A 15,288-nucleotide genomic window follows, 5' to 3' on the forward strand; every position below is an offset into this window, starting at 1 on the left:
GGTGGCTTAGTGGTTAGCACGTTCGCCTCACACCTCCAGGGTTGGGGGTTTGATTCCCGCCTCCACCTTGTGTGTGTGGAGTTTGCATGTTCTTCCTCCGGGTACTCCGGTTTCCTCCCCCGGTCCAAAGACATGCACGGTAGGTTGATTGGCATCTCTGGAAAATTGTCCGTAGTGTGTGAGTGCGTGAGTGAATGAGAGTGTGTGTGTGTGCAATGCGATGGGTTGGCACTCCGTCCAGGGTGTATCCTGCCTTGATGCCCGATGACGCCTGAGATAGGCACAGGCTCCCCGTGACCCGAGGTAGTTCGGATAAGCGGTAGAAAATGAATGAATGAATGAATATCATAAATGTGCTTGGATTGAAGTGGTTAGGATAATGGCTGATTGGGTTGTATGTCTTCGAGAAGGTTTTAACGCTTAACACTAAACGAGAACACGTTTCCAAAGTAACTGAAACCTACGCACAAATCTTCTCACAATGTACTCCAGTTTAAAGTTTATTGTCATCCACAGAGTATACATATCTGTACTATGTTCACTGACTAATCATCGACTCATTCATCCTACATTTATAGTAAAACACTGATATTATATCCATGTCCTTCTTCTTTTCAGAAACATAGCTGGTCATAAGCATAAGTTGAATGGAGTGCAGAGCTGGTCCAAACTCGCTCACAGAGGTAAAGCAGGTAAAGGTGATGAACCGTGCGGTCAGGCGGCGATCAGCAACATCCAAGCGTTTTCCCTCAGAGCCTCAGCTCTCTGTTTACAGACAAAGCCATCGAGAGCATCAAGGGCACTTCACACAGCGTGAACCTTTCCCATGGAGCTTGTGTTCACTGGAAGGATAGTGGTGAACTGTTAATTTATGAAAATAAATTCATTAATATTCAATAAAACTGCTGCAATTTACGAGAGAGACTACAGAGACATTTTGAATATTTTTTAGATCTGCAATATGAGTAATGTTTAAAAATCAATATGTAATAATTCAGTATGCAAAAGTGGTAAAAAAAAAAAAAAACATCTAATAATTTAACAGCATGCTTTGAATCGAACTAGAACTAAATTTCTACCATAGAATTGTCATTTATTCTGCTGTAATTGTGCACATTTTTGTTCCAATTTCCTGAAATAAATCTGTACTGCCTTTACAAGATATAATCCCAGACTCTGGTCGATTTTTAAAATCACTATATCAGAATTAATTTGAAAGATTTCTGTCGTATTTTGAGCCTTTTTCGTCACACCAGACATATCTGACAAATACGTTTAAAAGAAAATGCTTTCAATACAAATTTTTTTTAATTAAATTAGTGTTTATAATGAAACTTAAAGTCACGAGTCATGTGCCTCTCGCTTTGGAATGGGTATGTGTGTAATTAAACCTGTCAGCATGTTAATTAGCTAATTAGCTCTTCATTCCTCTGTGCGGTCATAGAGACCGTTACTATAGCAACCGCTCGGATGAAACCAATCAATTTCAACACCGTAAAATGAAAAGCCCTTAATTGTGATCAAGTGTGAAGAGGATTTTTTTTTTTTAGAAAAACAACAAAAACACTATCAGTAATGACGAGATGAGTGTGAATGAAATGACAAGTGACAAGCAACAAGAAAATGATTTTACACCAGAGAATGAAATGTTGAATATGGATCATGTTTCTGTGGTACGTCTTCTGCTAGACTTTGATGATGTGATGTTTATTTAGCGGTGGTGCAATTAAGTGGTCTTTACCAAAAAAAAAAAACAAAAAAAAAGGAAAAAAATGAATTAATTAATTAGAAAAAAAAATTGTCCGTGATTGCAGAAATTTTCACCTCCCAGTCCCACGACACCTCCGTGTTAGTTCGATATGATAGATCTTAAGATTTTCCCTCAGTTCACTTACTTCACAGAACACACTATATCCTCACACCCATTGTTAATAATCGAACAAATTACAGTCCATTTAGTATTGCAATGTAATTGAAAGTTTGTTCAGTAAATAATCCTATCTGCTATAAAAACTTTAACAAATGGTGGTGACTCTAAAATGAAATTGCTTAAGCTTCGCATCATATATACAAGTATCGTATCGTATCATATCGTATCGTACTCACCGAGATTCTGTCCGACATCTGCATACTTGAACAATGTTAGGTTGTTGATGGCTACATTAACTTAGTTTGTCAGAAGATGAGGAGGGCGATGATAAAGGAGCAAAAAAAAAAAAAAAAAATGAAAAAACACTAACGCTGACACTGAGACAAATCAGGGCGGGTTCCCAACGTATCGTACCACATACGCTGCTACGATTGCCTGCCGTGCGAAATGTAAAATATTTGTACAATTTTCTCGTATCGCTATCGTACATCGCAATATCGAAAATTTGTAAGCTGAACTATCGTAACTCTGAGAGTATCTGTATATAATATAAGCAGGTTTGGGCTTCAGATATGAAAGTTCGTCCGATGAAGATAAACAGGTAGAAGAGATGTTAGTTTTCCCAGAAGCACATTGCCTAGTTGACGTGCTATAAAGTAAGCGTGGCTTCTTTGGATTCTTTTCTTTCTGTGCAGGTATTCCGTAAAACCGCACTCTTGTTTGCTGTTTAAATGATAAGCCACAACCCCACCTGTTGCTCAGGTGTGTTGTGAGCTGGAAGTATGGCTCCGACGTGGCCCAGACCTGGAACTCGACTCGGTTGACCTCTCAACGTCACTGTGATTGTAGTGGGGGCTTTAAGACCTGTTTTACACACACACACACACACACACACACACAGATTTTAGCTGAAAACCTGGTTGCCTCCACCACAAGTATAAAACGTGTCCCCCAATAAGAGTGTTCCTTCAGTACTTTCAAATCAACACAGAAATGCTTAATAGCAGCAAATAAATAATATACAATTCATACATTTTCCACTCTATTTCTTTGTATAACACTTTTAACAACTGATATTGTCTCAAAACATCTTTACAGAAGTACAGAAACAGAATAAAAATTTTAAATCTTAAAATTAAGTTACTATACATATCTAACATCTATCCTTCTATCTCTAACGAAGAAGCCCAAGGCGACGATGGTAAGGAAAAACTCCGAGATGTTATGATGAAGAAACCTTGAGAGGAACCAGACTGAGAACGGAACCTCGTCCTCGTTTGAGTGAAACTGGACAGGAAATAATATAAATGTAAATCATGTCCTTTCTAAATAAAGGAATAATATCTCATGATCTTGATCTCAAGATTTGAACCTAACTAAAAACCTGTGGACTGAAACGACAAGAGACATCCAAGATCCTTCTACAAGTGTCTCCAAGCTGAAAATATATCCTTTGTAAGGGTGTCAATCATTTTTAATAATTGTGTTTGGGGGAAAGGAAAAAAAAAGACTGTTACCAATACCGGTATCTGCCGTAGGTCCACTACCTCACTTGTTTGCTTATGCTTGTGGAAAATGCTCTAATAGCAAAGACACCATGCCACATTAAATGACACAAGCTTGGTATGTACAGTATGTTGGATCTTATATCTTTATATGATGAAGTATGATGTGGCTCTTGGATGGATTATACAACTGAAGGTCTAAACGTACTGGAGAAATGAATGGCTTAAGGGGAAACAAACAAAAACTAAACCAGAATGAACAGAAAATGGTTTTAAAAAAATAAGTGTGTGTGTGATAGAATCAGTTCATAAAGAAAAGAAAGTAAATCATAATCTAAAGATGATGTAAATATAATAATATAAAGGTTGCTCAGCGCCCTCTGCTGACCAGAAGATGATTTGCAAGCCACTTTAATTACAGTGTGTGTTTACTTCTGAGGAAAAGAAAATCTACATATGGCAAAAGATGAGGGGAAAAATGACAAAGCTTGACATCAGTGATGCTGGTTTCTTGTTTTTTTTTTTTTGTTTAATGAATGCATTTGTGAGTGAATGTTGAAAACAGTACATGTGTCTCGCCAAATAACACAAAAAATTAAAAGGACAAAACATAAGAACATGAACATAATGAGAACACAGAAACAGACAAAAACAGCTGGTTACTTAAGAACTACATGAACATCAAGCGTAATGTAGTTCTTCCGACCTTCATCGGTGAACTGAAAAGGTGTTGATGTTTTCTGTCTAAACCTGAAATCGAGCTAGGCTGCATGATGCTTTTCTAAAATGTAAGCAGTCCTCCTTTATGATACATATGTACAAGTGTGGATTTTTACATTTTATTTTAGCACTAAATACAAAATATTTTCCCTCTCCTACTTCTGTCAGTAAGCACTTTTTCGTCTTCTCACTTCTTGGCAGTTGGGGTCGCTTTGCTAAGCCATGTTACAGCCGGTAGTCATGGCTACGTTTCCCTGAACCCTACTCAGCGAGGTCTTCTCTGTTTGGTGGAGCGCGATGTTGATAAGGACGTACCCGCGCTCTGATTGGCTACGTGGGCCAATCCCGGGAGGCTGTTCGCCAGCTTTGCCAGGTTGCTGTTGGAGAGGAGCTGATGAATGGCTGTGTTTTTAGGCACTCCGGAGCCGGAGACGACGGGAACAGCGCGCATCAGAGTGCCACCTGCTGGACTGAGTGAGGTTAACACCTGCCCATGAGCTGGAGCCTTCCCTACTGATGCCTGAGAAAGAAAGAGGGAGGGATGTTGGTTTAAAGAAATCTACATCTGTATATTGTATTTTCAACAAAGTACTACAGACTGCAACAAAAAAAGACTAAGGCATATCTTCTGAGCCTGTACCTGTGTGCTGGAGGGTAGAACTTGGGACTTAGTGCTGATCTCCTGCAGGCTGAAGCTCAGGCCCTGCAACAGGCTACTAGCAGAGGTAGCTACACACACACACACACACACACACACACACACACACACACACACACACACAGTAAGAGTCAGACATAAGCATTACAAAACAATGGCTTTATGCAACTGTAGGCCAAGTACTCCTCACTGCACAACCAAAAGTGTGTAGGAGGTTTTCTAGCATCTCTATCTGACTGGAGTCAAATCACAAGTCCAAGGGGCAAAGACAACCAAGTGTGAATCAGGATGGATAATTATGCCATATAATAATTTCAAGATAAGTAATTACAGTTCAGCTTATAATTCCAGATCAACCTTCTCCTTCTGGACTATTGGCTCTGCAGTATCTCCTTTTTACCTTGTGCAGACGTTTGGCCCTGCGCTGGGGTGGACGAGGAGGTGGGCATGACTCCGCCCTGCAGGCTGTGGAAGGAGGCTCCACTCGAGCTGAGACCTCCGGAAACATCAGTCAAAGCTCCACTCCTACAAACACACACAAGCAAATTACAATTCTATATTATTTCTGCAGTGAGAAATAGAAATAGGACCATAAGGATATGTCCATAAATATACAAATACGCAAAGTGCTGCGAAAGCAAATCGAGGGCAGACAATGATGGCAATCCTGCAGCTCTAATTAGCATTAAAAGCACCAGCAATCATATCTGTAACATGATATTTTAACTGCATCGATCATACCTTCATATTTACAACATGTTTGTGTATGTACCCTAAACCGGTACCTTTTAGAAACACTTGTGTCAGCAACTAAAAAAAGATGTACAAACCTTTGTGTGGCCAAAAGTCCGGAAAGATCTTTGGCACCTGATACAGTTTGGCCCATTGTGACTGTAAGGGGTTTTCCAGACACTCCTAAAGTAAAAATAAATATTCAATTACTTCCTGTGCATTTTCATGCTATGATCGTAATTTCCTTAACGTCCCGCTTTACTCGTGACCCGTGCTTTTAGATAATGAAAATAAAAGGTATATTATACACTTTTTGTGTGTTTACCTTCCTGGATGCCAGGAGGCACCGTGGCACCGGCAGCGTCACCATGGGAGACGATAGTGACTTTGATCTTGGCCCGTTTGGATTGCTTTGTGGGGATGGTGGGACTAGGGGTCTGCCTCCTCTTCAAATGGAGCCGCTGGTCGTTCTGCTCCAAACCTTCAACCTGTTCGCCAGACACGGGCACTGCAGCGGCACACAAAGAGCAAGATACGGGATTCGCCAAGTCTGATACTTTAAATTAGGATTTTAAGGATTATCAGACTCAGTTTGGAGGACAGAACTCAGTATACAAGATTTCTGATACAGCTGCAACAAAGCTAACATTTTATTAGGTGCTGTTTATGTCTCACTGTCTTTGTTTGCCCTGTATGTCTCTGACTGACAGTTCCAGTGAAGGAGGACACTTGAATCAGATCAAAAGCGTTTTTAAAACTACGAGGACGTCTGAAGCACTGCCATCTTATTATATAGATGATCCTCCAAAAGAGCAATGTAATCCATCACACCATCACATCATCTGATTGCCCAAACACTACTCAGCACTATTGGAATTAGATTTCTTTTCCCCTTTAAATATGTACATATTGTCAACGTGTTTTCCACACAAACAAAGGGCAAAGGTTCACAAAGCCAAGTTTCTTTACTTAAAGAGCTTGAACTTTAAAAAGAACAAAGGAAAAAGGTTTTTAGATGAGTGATGCAGAGAGAGAGAGAGAGAGAGAGAGAGAGAGAGAGAGAGAGAGAAAAGGAGAAGGGAGACATACTCACCAAAGAGACAGGAAGGGCTGCCAGGAGGAAGACTCTTCCTCACCAGCATGTTCTGTTTCATAAAGGCAGCGAACTGAGCTGCAGCGGATGGAAGACAAAGGTACACGGAATGAAGGGGGGGGAAAGAGAAAAAGGAGAGGAAAATAGGAAACAGTCCGGTGTACATCATGGGGAGGTGAAATGAACTGAGGAAAGGTGACTGAAGGCTTACAGTGGATAGAACTAACAACTAATCTACAGCTAATTAAAGAGACCTGATTCAGCAACGCAAACACTCAAAGACAGACACACACACAGTGCACGTGTGAGTGATTGTGTGTGGTTTATGCTGTGTTTATCAGTGTGCACATTCTTTCCTCCTCACCTTGAGCTTGTTTGTGTGTGAGCACGGTTCCGGATCGCTGCATGTGCGATTTGAGGAGCTGCGTGGCGGTGATGAGGCTCGACTTCTGAGCCGAAGACATGGTGGACTTGGGTTTGGGACTGGCTGTGGGACTGCTGCACACACTGGACATGTCCTACAGGGTGACACCAACATGGGAAATTCAAGTCTTTATCTTCTATAGCGAGATGCAAAAAATCGGACACCCTTGAATCTTATTAGTCAGAAGGCACCAATTTAATTAATTTTCAATAATGAGCAATATCACAGGTGTAGATCATTACGTTTATTCTAATAGATTAGCTTTTCTATAGTAATAGTATGATGGACAAGCCATGGAATTGAAGGACAATAAACAAAAGGATGTTTTAAATAAATTGTCATTGTCGTGGTCAGGTTTTCCGTGAGTAGACGTTTGACGTCTCTAGTGTCAGCACTTGACTCTTTGGGTCTTCAGGATGGAGGAGATTCCGATTTCATGGTAATGTGACAAGCTGTGCTGTGTTCATTTCAACAGAGAGAAAGAGAGAGGCTAAACGTGCTATTACGTAAGGGATAAAAGGTGTTTCCAAAAATTTGAGGGCGTTGCACAACATTCATCTATTTGTAACATTAAATGGATAAAAGGTTCAAATTGTTTAAAAAGAATAAAGAAACCTTCCTTGCATCAGGTCTCATCACACCACCTTGTCTTATAATAGCACGCCCCCTAGTGTTTTATTCCTCACATGAGCTTCACTCTAAACAACTAACAAGGCTCCACTGTGGTCACTTGATCACCGACACCTCAGCAAAATGACTTTTTGTAAAATATCGGTCCTGTATTCATTGGTCCTACTTTTTTCAGTCAATAGGTACAATAGAAGTGGCAGTAGGAACAATATAAAAGTTTCTCAAATCAATGGCATAATCTTTCAAAATGATCACACCATCACTACACCCACTGAATTTGTGATCTAACCTCTGATCCTGATGGGGAGATGGGAACCCTGATGGCTGGTGAGGACGGTCGCGACCTCTCGGTCTCAAAGGGCAACTCACGACGTGGTTTCTTTTTCTTCTCAGCGTCCAGATCTCGTGTTTCCCCAGAAGTGAGGCTGGGACTCTCTGCTCGCATCAAAATGCCTGTCAGGAAGTCCACGATCTCATCCTGAAAAAAAAAACAAAGAAAACTCAGACCACTGGTCAACTTTTCAGAAAACATTTACTTATCATTCATTTTTTGTGTGTGTCATGTCAGTTGCATCATGACATCAATGGCAGGCAAACAAACACTGCATATAGTATACTTTCCATTACACCCTCCATGGAATACTATATTTACTATGTGTTTATTATATTATCTACTCTTCGTTGTCCTTTGGGACGAGCAGTCAAGGAAAACCATTTCACTGCATGACATCACACGTATGTAATATGTATATGACCTGGAGTTAAGAACCTGGAGCCATTAAAATCTCTGATGTTGGTTCCTGTGTTTTACATAAAAAAAAGGAGGTGTGAACCTGAATGCAGCGATCAACCATCGTCTGTGTCAGGCCTTCGGCTTTCATCTTTGAGGAGCAGATCCTGCGACATGGACAGAGGGAGAAAAAAAAAACAGTGAGATGAGTTCAGCTGTGACCTGATACATGCTTTAATGGGGAAATTACACAATGTCTTTTGAAAGGTGACTTTGTGCTGCAACCAAAACTGCTAACTTAATACTGTACAAGACAATTAACACACAAAGTGATTCGGCATTGAGGATTATAATAACAGCAAAGGCTAATGTAATAGCCATCACACACACACACAGTTGACGACCCGACACACCTAAGGTTGTCATCAGCCCCTCCTACGACCACCATGCTGTTGTCTGCTCGGATCTTCTCCCTGAAGTCCTCCATGTTCTCTGTGCTGCACTGCAGCGCATTCTGGCCCACCACAAACAGCACAGGGGTCTTCATGTCCAACACGGGGTCGTCCACATCCTGCCCGGAAGAAAACAAACAAACAAGCACACGATACTGAATATATTCTTTAATGCCTCTGTATTTTTACATCAAAGAGAGTGTAATAATTGTAATTTATTAAGAAAATAACATGACAACATTCAGGAATTACCCCTCGTGATCCGCTGACTGTTTGCAGAGGGAAACCCAGACACACAACTGCAGTCACATGCTCCATAAGTGACACCTACAGGCACCGTAAAGTAAAAACACTCAATATTTACTCCTATACATATCTGTTTAAGTGTTAGAAATGACAACCTATGTGTAAACTGACTTACGTGGCAAGCAATCAGTGCGCCGACGTTCCAGCCAACCAGGATGATGGGTTTGTGAGGGAAGTGACTGTGTATCTGAAACCAAATGACCAAATCAATTCGGAAGCCTATTCCATAGTGAGCACTGATCAGCCTTAAGCTTCAAGTGTTTCATCAGTCAGAATTCTGGGTCTCTTTTTCAGACAAACTCTCACCTCGATGACTTTCCCCCTGACGGTGGCAATCAGGTGCTCCAGACACTGAGTGATGCCGATGTTAGCACCACTGCCCACGTGAGTGCTTATGGGAATGACCTGAGACAAAGAAAGTCATAAGTCATTTTTAAGTTGTGATTAAAAAGGTGGAAATTAGTGTGGAAGATGGACTATGAACTGAGAAAGAGAGAGAGAAAGAAGAGAGATACAAACAAAGAGAGAGAGAGAGACAGAAGAGAGATACAAACAGAGAGAGAGAAAGAAGTGATGAGAGAGACACAGGGGTATGTAAAAAAAAAAAAAAAAGATACAGGGGAAATGAGGCAGAACAAAATAAACAAGATAGAAGACAGACATGAAAAAGAGTATTAAAAAAAAACAAGAGAAAGAGACAGATAGCAGCAGAGAGGCAAAGACAGAGAATACAGCAAAGCAGAGAGAAAAAAAGCGTGTGCGTGTATGTGCAGGACGTGTGTGTAAAACTTGCTTTGCCTAAACAGGAGAGCTGCGATTGCCAGAATCTCACTCTGCGGGAGGTAGAGAAGGTGGGCACCATCGGTCCTGATGGACACATCAGGATCAGAGGTGAACCAGGGAGTTTACTCTAAATACATAGGAACACACACACATCAGATCTCAGCAGTTTATGTAAATAAACAAACATCATCTAATCAGCAGCTAATCATTTATATAATACACTCGCCTTCATTACACATACCGGTTTGTTTTGGGACAGCACACCAACAGCTGGATCCCAGGGCCGCTTCAGGAGCAGAGACAGCGCCTCGGCCCCCGCTGCACCCGATTTAGTGGATGACGCTGACAGCATCCGCTCGATCAGGGAAGGAACCTGATGAATTGTAGAAAAAAACAAAATGAGCCTGTGTCTTTACGGTGGATCTTAGGATAATTTTGAGGACAGTTAAGTGTTTTCACCTTGCTTTTGAGGGTCTGCAGGACGTCCAGGTAGGCGGCCAACATGGCCAGGCTCAGAGATGCCACCAGGGTGGTGTGTAGCCAGTGAGTTAGTTTAGTATCCCAGTTCACGCTGGCCAGCGCGTGACGAACCTTACGGGCACATTTATCCACCGCAATCCGGCGCAGGACTGGCTCGTTACACACCTGAAGGAGGATCGGACACACAGGCACACCATAAAATTCTCATAGGAAAAAGTTCCTGGTCACCAATTACTGCTGTCTAAATGTGTCAACCGGAATTATTAAAAAAATAAATAAATAATGTACAGCCCATCAATTATAACATGCAGCGCATAGTAGTAATGAACTATTTGATTGTTAGATTGTGATATTTAGGGCCTTTTTACACCTGGTCACTTCATGTGTTGTCTCTGATCCGATAGCTATCTGATTTGTTAAAACTGTTCCATTTACATTGGGCCACATAAATGTGTCTCGGCGAATCGGATATCAATCTGATCTTTCTACTCCCGCCCAAAATGCAAATATATTTAACCTCATTTCCGGGGTAATTGAAAAGGAACACACTTTGGTGTGTGCGGCTGCTACAAAAAACAGCATTTATTGTTTGCTGCATTTTCACTGGCGGCAGCAGTGCATTTTAAGACCCAACAAGACATTTTAAGACCCAACAACCCAACGAGACACCTGGGTGAAAGATCACAGAAAACGCATGAAGTGACCAGGTGTAAAAACCCCCTTAGTTGACCAGGTTAATTATACCATGCTGCATTCAATGATAAGGCTTTTTATTAAAAAAAAAAATAATAATTTAAATAAAATAAAAATAAAAAAACACCATGCTTAATTCTAGCTGACTCACAGTTTCATTAGCCAGCCTGGCAAGTCTCTCGGCCTGCAGCGCCTTTAGGACCTTATTAAACAGCTTGTTTTGAGCCATCGTCCATCCGGTCCTAAAAGAGAAATGATCAACATCTTCACACCTCACACCGCTATACAATGAATAACTAACCCTAACCCTAACCCTATTTGTTTGTTTTTATACCACAGCAATACTGACCATCACAGATGTTCCACAACATACAATTAAATGATATGTAGCTTTAAACAAATAAAAAAATAATAATAAATGGTAAATTAGTGTGGCTTATGTAAGATCATCGGTAATTACATTTCAGTTAGTAGAAGGAAAGGGAGGGGAAGGAAGGAAAGAAAGTCAGAAAGAAAGAAAAAAAGAAAAACAAAAGAAAATGAAAGAAAGAAAGAAAGAAAGAAAGAAAGAAAGAAAGAAAAAAACAAAAGAAAAAGAAAGTAAGAAAGAAGGAAAAAAGGAAAAAGAAAAACAAAAGAAAAGAGGAAGATAGAAAAAGAGAAAACAAAACAAAAGAAAAAGAAAATGAAAGAAAGAAAGAAAAACAAAAGAAAAAAAAACAAGAAAGAAAGACAAAGAAAGAAAAAAAACAATAGAAAAGAGGAAGATGGAAAAATAAAGAACAGCAAAAGAAAGGAAAAAAGAAAAGAAAGAAAGATTGAAAGAAAGAAAAAGAAGGAAAGAAAGATTGAAGGAAAGAAAGAAAAAGAAGGAAAGAAAGAAAAACAAGAGAAAAAGAAAGAAAAGAAAAAAGGAAAAAGAAAAAGAGGAAGAAAAAAGTAAATAAAAGAATGAAAGAATGATGATAGAAGGACGGTGGAAGGATGATAGAATGATGGTGGAATGATAGAATGATGAAAGGATAGGAAAGGAAGCCATATATAAAAACCACACCAAATTGAGTGTTATTGAGAAAGATCCTGGATTCTGATCAGAAACCTGTGTAGTTCTCGTACTTGTTAATGTGATCTTCCCAGTCATCTGGAGGCAGTGGTCCGTCAGCAACGGTCCGAGCAAACAGAACGTGACGTTCGCACTCGTTCATCACACTCCGGGCTTTCTGGTTGTCATAGAGAGGCATGGGAGTGGCTGTGACCGCCTCGACGTCCACGGACATCTCAGACTCCCTGTAAAAGGAAGTACATATACAATAGTAATGAACTTGCGAGGTTTGATAATTACTGCATCTTCACAGGTGTCACCTTATTGATCTTTATAATAATGCAAATTTACTACAATGCCACTAATGTGAATAAAAGTTCTTCAAAAGACAAAACACGGTTTTAAACATAAAAAAATGGAGTTAAAATAACACCATTACTCACACAGAGGTGTCCTGCTGGTGGCGCGGGGTGACGAAAAGCATGCGGGTTGGCCGAGCACTGCTAGCGTCAGGGTGGGCATTCCAGGGCTTGGCATAGCTGTGGTCCAGGAACACCAGGTCCAGTTCTCTCTCATGCACCGACAGCTGGAAGAGCAGTGACGTGCCCATGCGGCGGGCCGACGTCTGAAAGTCCCGCTCTCCACCGACGCGGTACATGGTTCTCTAAAGGCAAACGGGAGCACTGAAGGTCCCACGGAAACGAGGTGCATTCAGCTCAAACATGAGCTCGACAGAGCTGTGGAGGAATCAGAGGAGAGTCACAATGTCCGAGGCAAGCATTTAGTACATATGATGTCATCTGTCGGCTTCTAGCAACTTTTTCAGCCTGTATTAACTACTTTGAAGTCGCAATTAACACATTCTTCATACTCCTACTGATTTATTAAGCCGTGGATGGACTAAGAGAACCGTCAGAATCAAAATCCAGTCGAGGAGGAAGTATAGTATAGCTCAAGAATATATAAGAATCAGAATCAGAATCAAGTGTGCACAGACACAAGGAATTTCTTGTGGTTTTAAAGGTGCTTTTAAGGCATGAGCTGAAAGGCATGAATGAGTTGCAGGAGTACAGTCTAAAGATGGCAAGGAGTTGTGTGGATAGAAATGATCCTTTTGATGGTGTAATGAGCAGGTCAGTCTAGCAGAAGGATGTGAGAGAAGGACAGATTGTTCATGGTCACCTCAAGGCTGTGATCACAAGAACCTGAGAGTTTTGCTGAATTTAAGTCTGTATGGAGTTTTAGGTTGATGGAGCATCGTATTCCGTACATAATTACGGGTAATACTGCTTTTAATCTGCTAACTGTATTCTGCTTAGTTGAAAAATAAATGCTAAAAATCGGTTTTAAAATAAATTTTAACCACCTGGTTAACCACAACACGCCGCCCATTTAACTACACTTACACTCAGGCTAAATTTATTTTCTATAATTTTGAAAATAAACGATAAATAAAAGATAAAAATCTCGACGTGTATGCTAGCTAACAACTAGCTAGCATGTAGCTAACAACTAGCTAGCATGTAGCTAACAACTAGCTAGCATGTAGCTAACAACTAACTAGCATGTAGCTACATCAATGTTAGCATACTTACTCTTTTCCCAATCCACCGTCACTACAACACGTATCCTCACGTCATTTTCGTTTTTTTCTCACGTCCTCAAGATGACAGGATAATTATATATAAGTTATAATCAAGCTGAAGCTACAAGAGACGTATTAAAAAAAGGAAATGTGACGGTATATTTATGGCTGCCTCGCTTTTGTTTTGCCACCGCGCCTCTACGCGAGACACAAAACCCGAAACGGATTTCGACTGAAACTGAATCTAACGGATTAGTGCGCATAAAACCCGGACTAGATTTTTTAGAATCGCTTATTACAGTAACAGTGCGCTGTTAAATTCTGGAGTCTAATTGGTCAGAATTTGTGGATTCGTTAAAAAAAAAAAAAAACACACAACAGCAGATCTGTGACTAGATCCAGCTGCAATTCAAATAACATTTACATTTCTAGCATTTCGAAGACGCCCTTATCCAGAGCAACTTACATTATCTCACTTTTTTTTACACAACTGAGCAATTTAGGGTTAAGGGCCTTGCTCAGGGGCCCAACAGTGGCAGCCAGGTGGACCTGGGATTCAAACTCACAACCTTCAGAATTGGTAGCCCGACACCGTAACCACTAGGCCATCACATGAAATAACAGTTTCATTTTAATTGCCTTGTATAATATGTTATACAACATCTCCGCTACATTAATTTAACTGGTCAATCAAGTGACATTTCAGTCGTTTGCTGTTGTGCACAATCCTTTTTACATTATCTCAGGGACCTGCTGCTATAACCCTGTGTTCATTCCAGTATTTCTGCATACACAATATTGTTGAACATACAGTATTTACACTGGTCGGTGCTGTTTCTGTTTATTGTCTTTTGTGTATTGTCTTGTAATTTTTTGTTTGCACTGTCTTCTGTCCTGCACCTTCTTATCTGTATTGTTTGTCTTGTCCTGCACTGTTTACACCAGGTTGCACAGATGCACTTTATGTGGCTAGGACTACTTACTAAGTCCTTAGCTCTGTCTTTGTTTTATGTAGCACCATGATCCTGGAGAAACGTCGTCTCATTTCACTGTGTACTGCAACAGTTATATATAGTTGAAATGACAATAAAAGCTCCTTGACTTGACTTGACTTGAAGTTTCAAGTGTTTGATTGGTCAAGTGTCCTAATACTGCATACATTTCCTCTAACCTCACTGGAATGTTTCTCGTCTCTGTTCGCCGCATAAAAATCCCAATTCATAGTTTGAAACCGTTATTACAGTAGTAATTACTAGGCATGAGCCAGTACAGCATTATCTGTATCTGTATCTGTTAACCATATGAATTATCCGTATCTGTATCTGTACTCGGAGTGGGTGGGGCCTAACCCGAAAGTAGCCCGTGGCTTGTCTTGAAATGGGCGGGGCTTTAACTGGTAATAATTAATTTGTAATATTTATAACACTAGCTTACTACCTTTATGTTTTTATGAAATACAGCAAAAACGTGTCAGACACTCAGTGTCTGGTTACTGGTTAGAGACATTTACATTTACATTTACATTTACAGCATTTGGCAGACGCCCTTATCCAGAGCGACGTACATAAGTGCTTAAATCTCTAAC

General features: G+C 40.4%; 1 protein-coding gene across 5 annotated transcripts; it reads right to left on the bottom strand.

The window, feature by feature from the left end:
* Positions 1–473: 473 nt before the first annotated feature.
* Positions 474–13,904, bottom strand: kansl3 (KAT8 regulatory NSL complex subunit 3). 5 transcript variants are annotated; one of them, XR_009649185.1, is made up of 22 exons: positions 13,714–13,904; positions 12,562–12,855; positions 12,193–12,363; positions 11,228–11,318; positions 10,363–10,548; positions 10,145–10,276; positions 9,914–10,030; positions 9,427–9,525; positions 9,236–9,307; positions 9,067–9,141; positions 8,776–8,933; positions 8,466–8,529; positions 7,922–8,110; positions 6,943–7,096; positions 6,579–6,656; positions 5,811–5,993; positions 5,584–5,668; positions 5,154–5,278; positions 4,736–4,824; positions 4,411–4,615; positions 2,107–2,734; positions 474–842 (listed from the first exon to the last, which is right to left on the bottom strand). XR_009649185.1 is itself a non-coding variant. In XM_060881487.1 (22 exons), the coding sequence occupies exons 2-22, from the start codon at positions 12,774–12,776 to the stop codon at positions 840–842; spliced, it is 2,604 nt and encodes an 867-aa protein (XP_060737470.1). In that variant the 5' UTR covers positions 12,777–12,855; positions 13,714–13,904; the 3' UTR covers positions 474–839. The 5 variants fall into 5 exon arrangements, 3 of the variants coding, with proteins under 3 accessions (XP_060737470.1, XP_060737469.1, XP_060737471.1); XR_009649186.1 differs by having other exon boundaries at positions 474–861; XM_060881487.1 differs by having other exon boundaries at positions 2,622–2,734.
* Between the last annotated feature and the right edge of the window lie 1,384 nt (positions 13,905–15,288).

The sequence above is a fragment of the Tachysurus vachellii genome, chromosome 11 (assembly GCF_030014155.1).
Source record: "Tachysurus vachellii isolate PV-2020 chromosome 11, HZAU_Pvac_v1, whole genome shotgun sequence".
Lineage (NCBI taxonomy): Eukaryota > Metazoa > Chordata > Actinopteri > Siluriformes > Bagridae > Tachysurus > Tachysurus vachellii.

Excerpts from the sequence above, each read along its gene's own strand:
- kansl3 (XM_060881486.1), bottom strand. The coding sequence starts at position 12,776 with ATGTACCGCGTCGGTGGAGAGCGGGACTTTCAGACGTCGGCCCGCCGC. Across the intron at positions 5,994-6,578 it reads CAGCCCTTCCTGTCTCTTTG|TGCCCGTGTCTGGCGAACAG; the intron begins GTGAGTATGTCT and ends GTGCCGCTGCAG. Across the intron at positions 4,825-5,153 it reads GGGCCAAACGTCTGCACAAG|CTACCTCTGCTAGTAGCCTG; the intron begins GTAAAAAGGAGA and ends GTGTGTGTGTAG.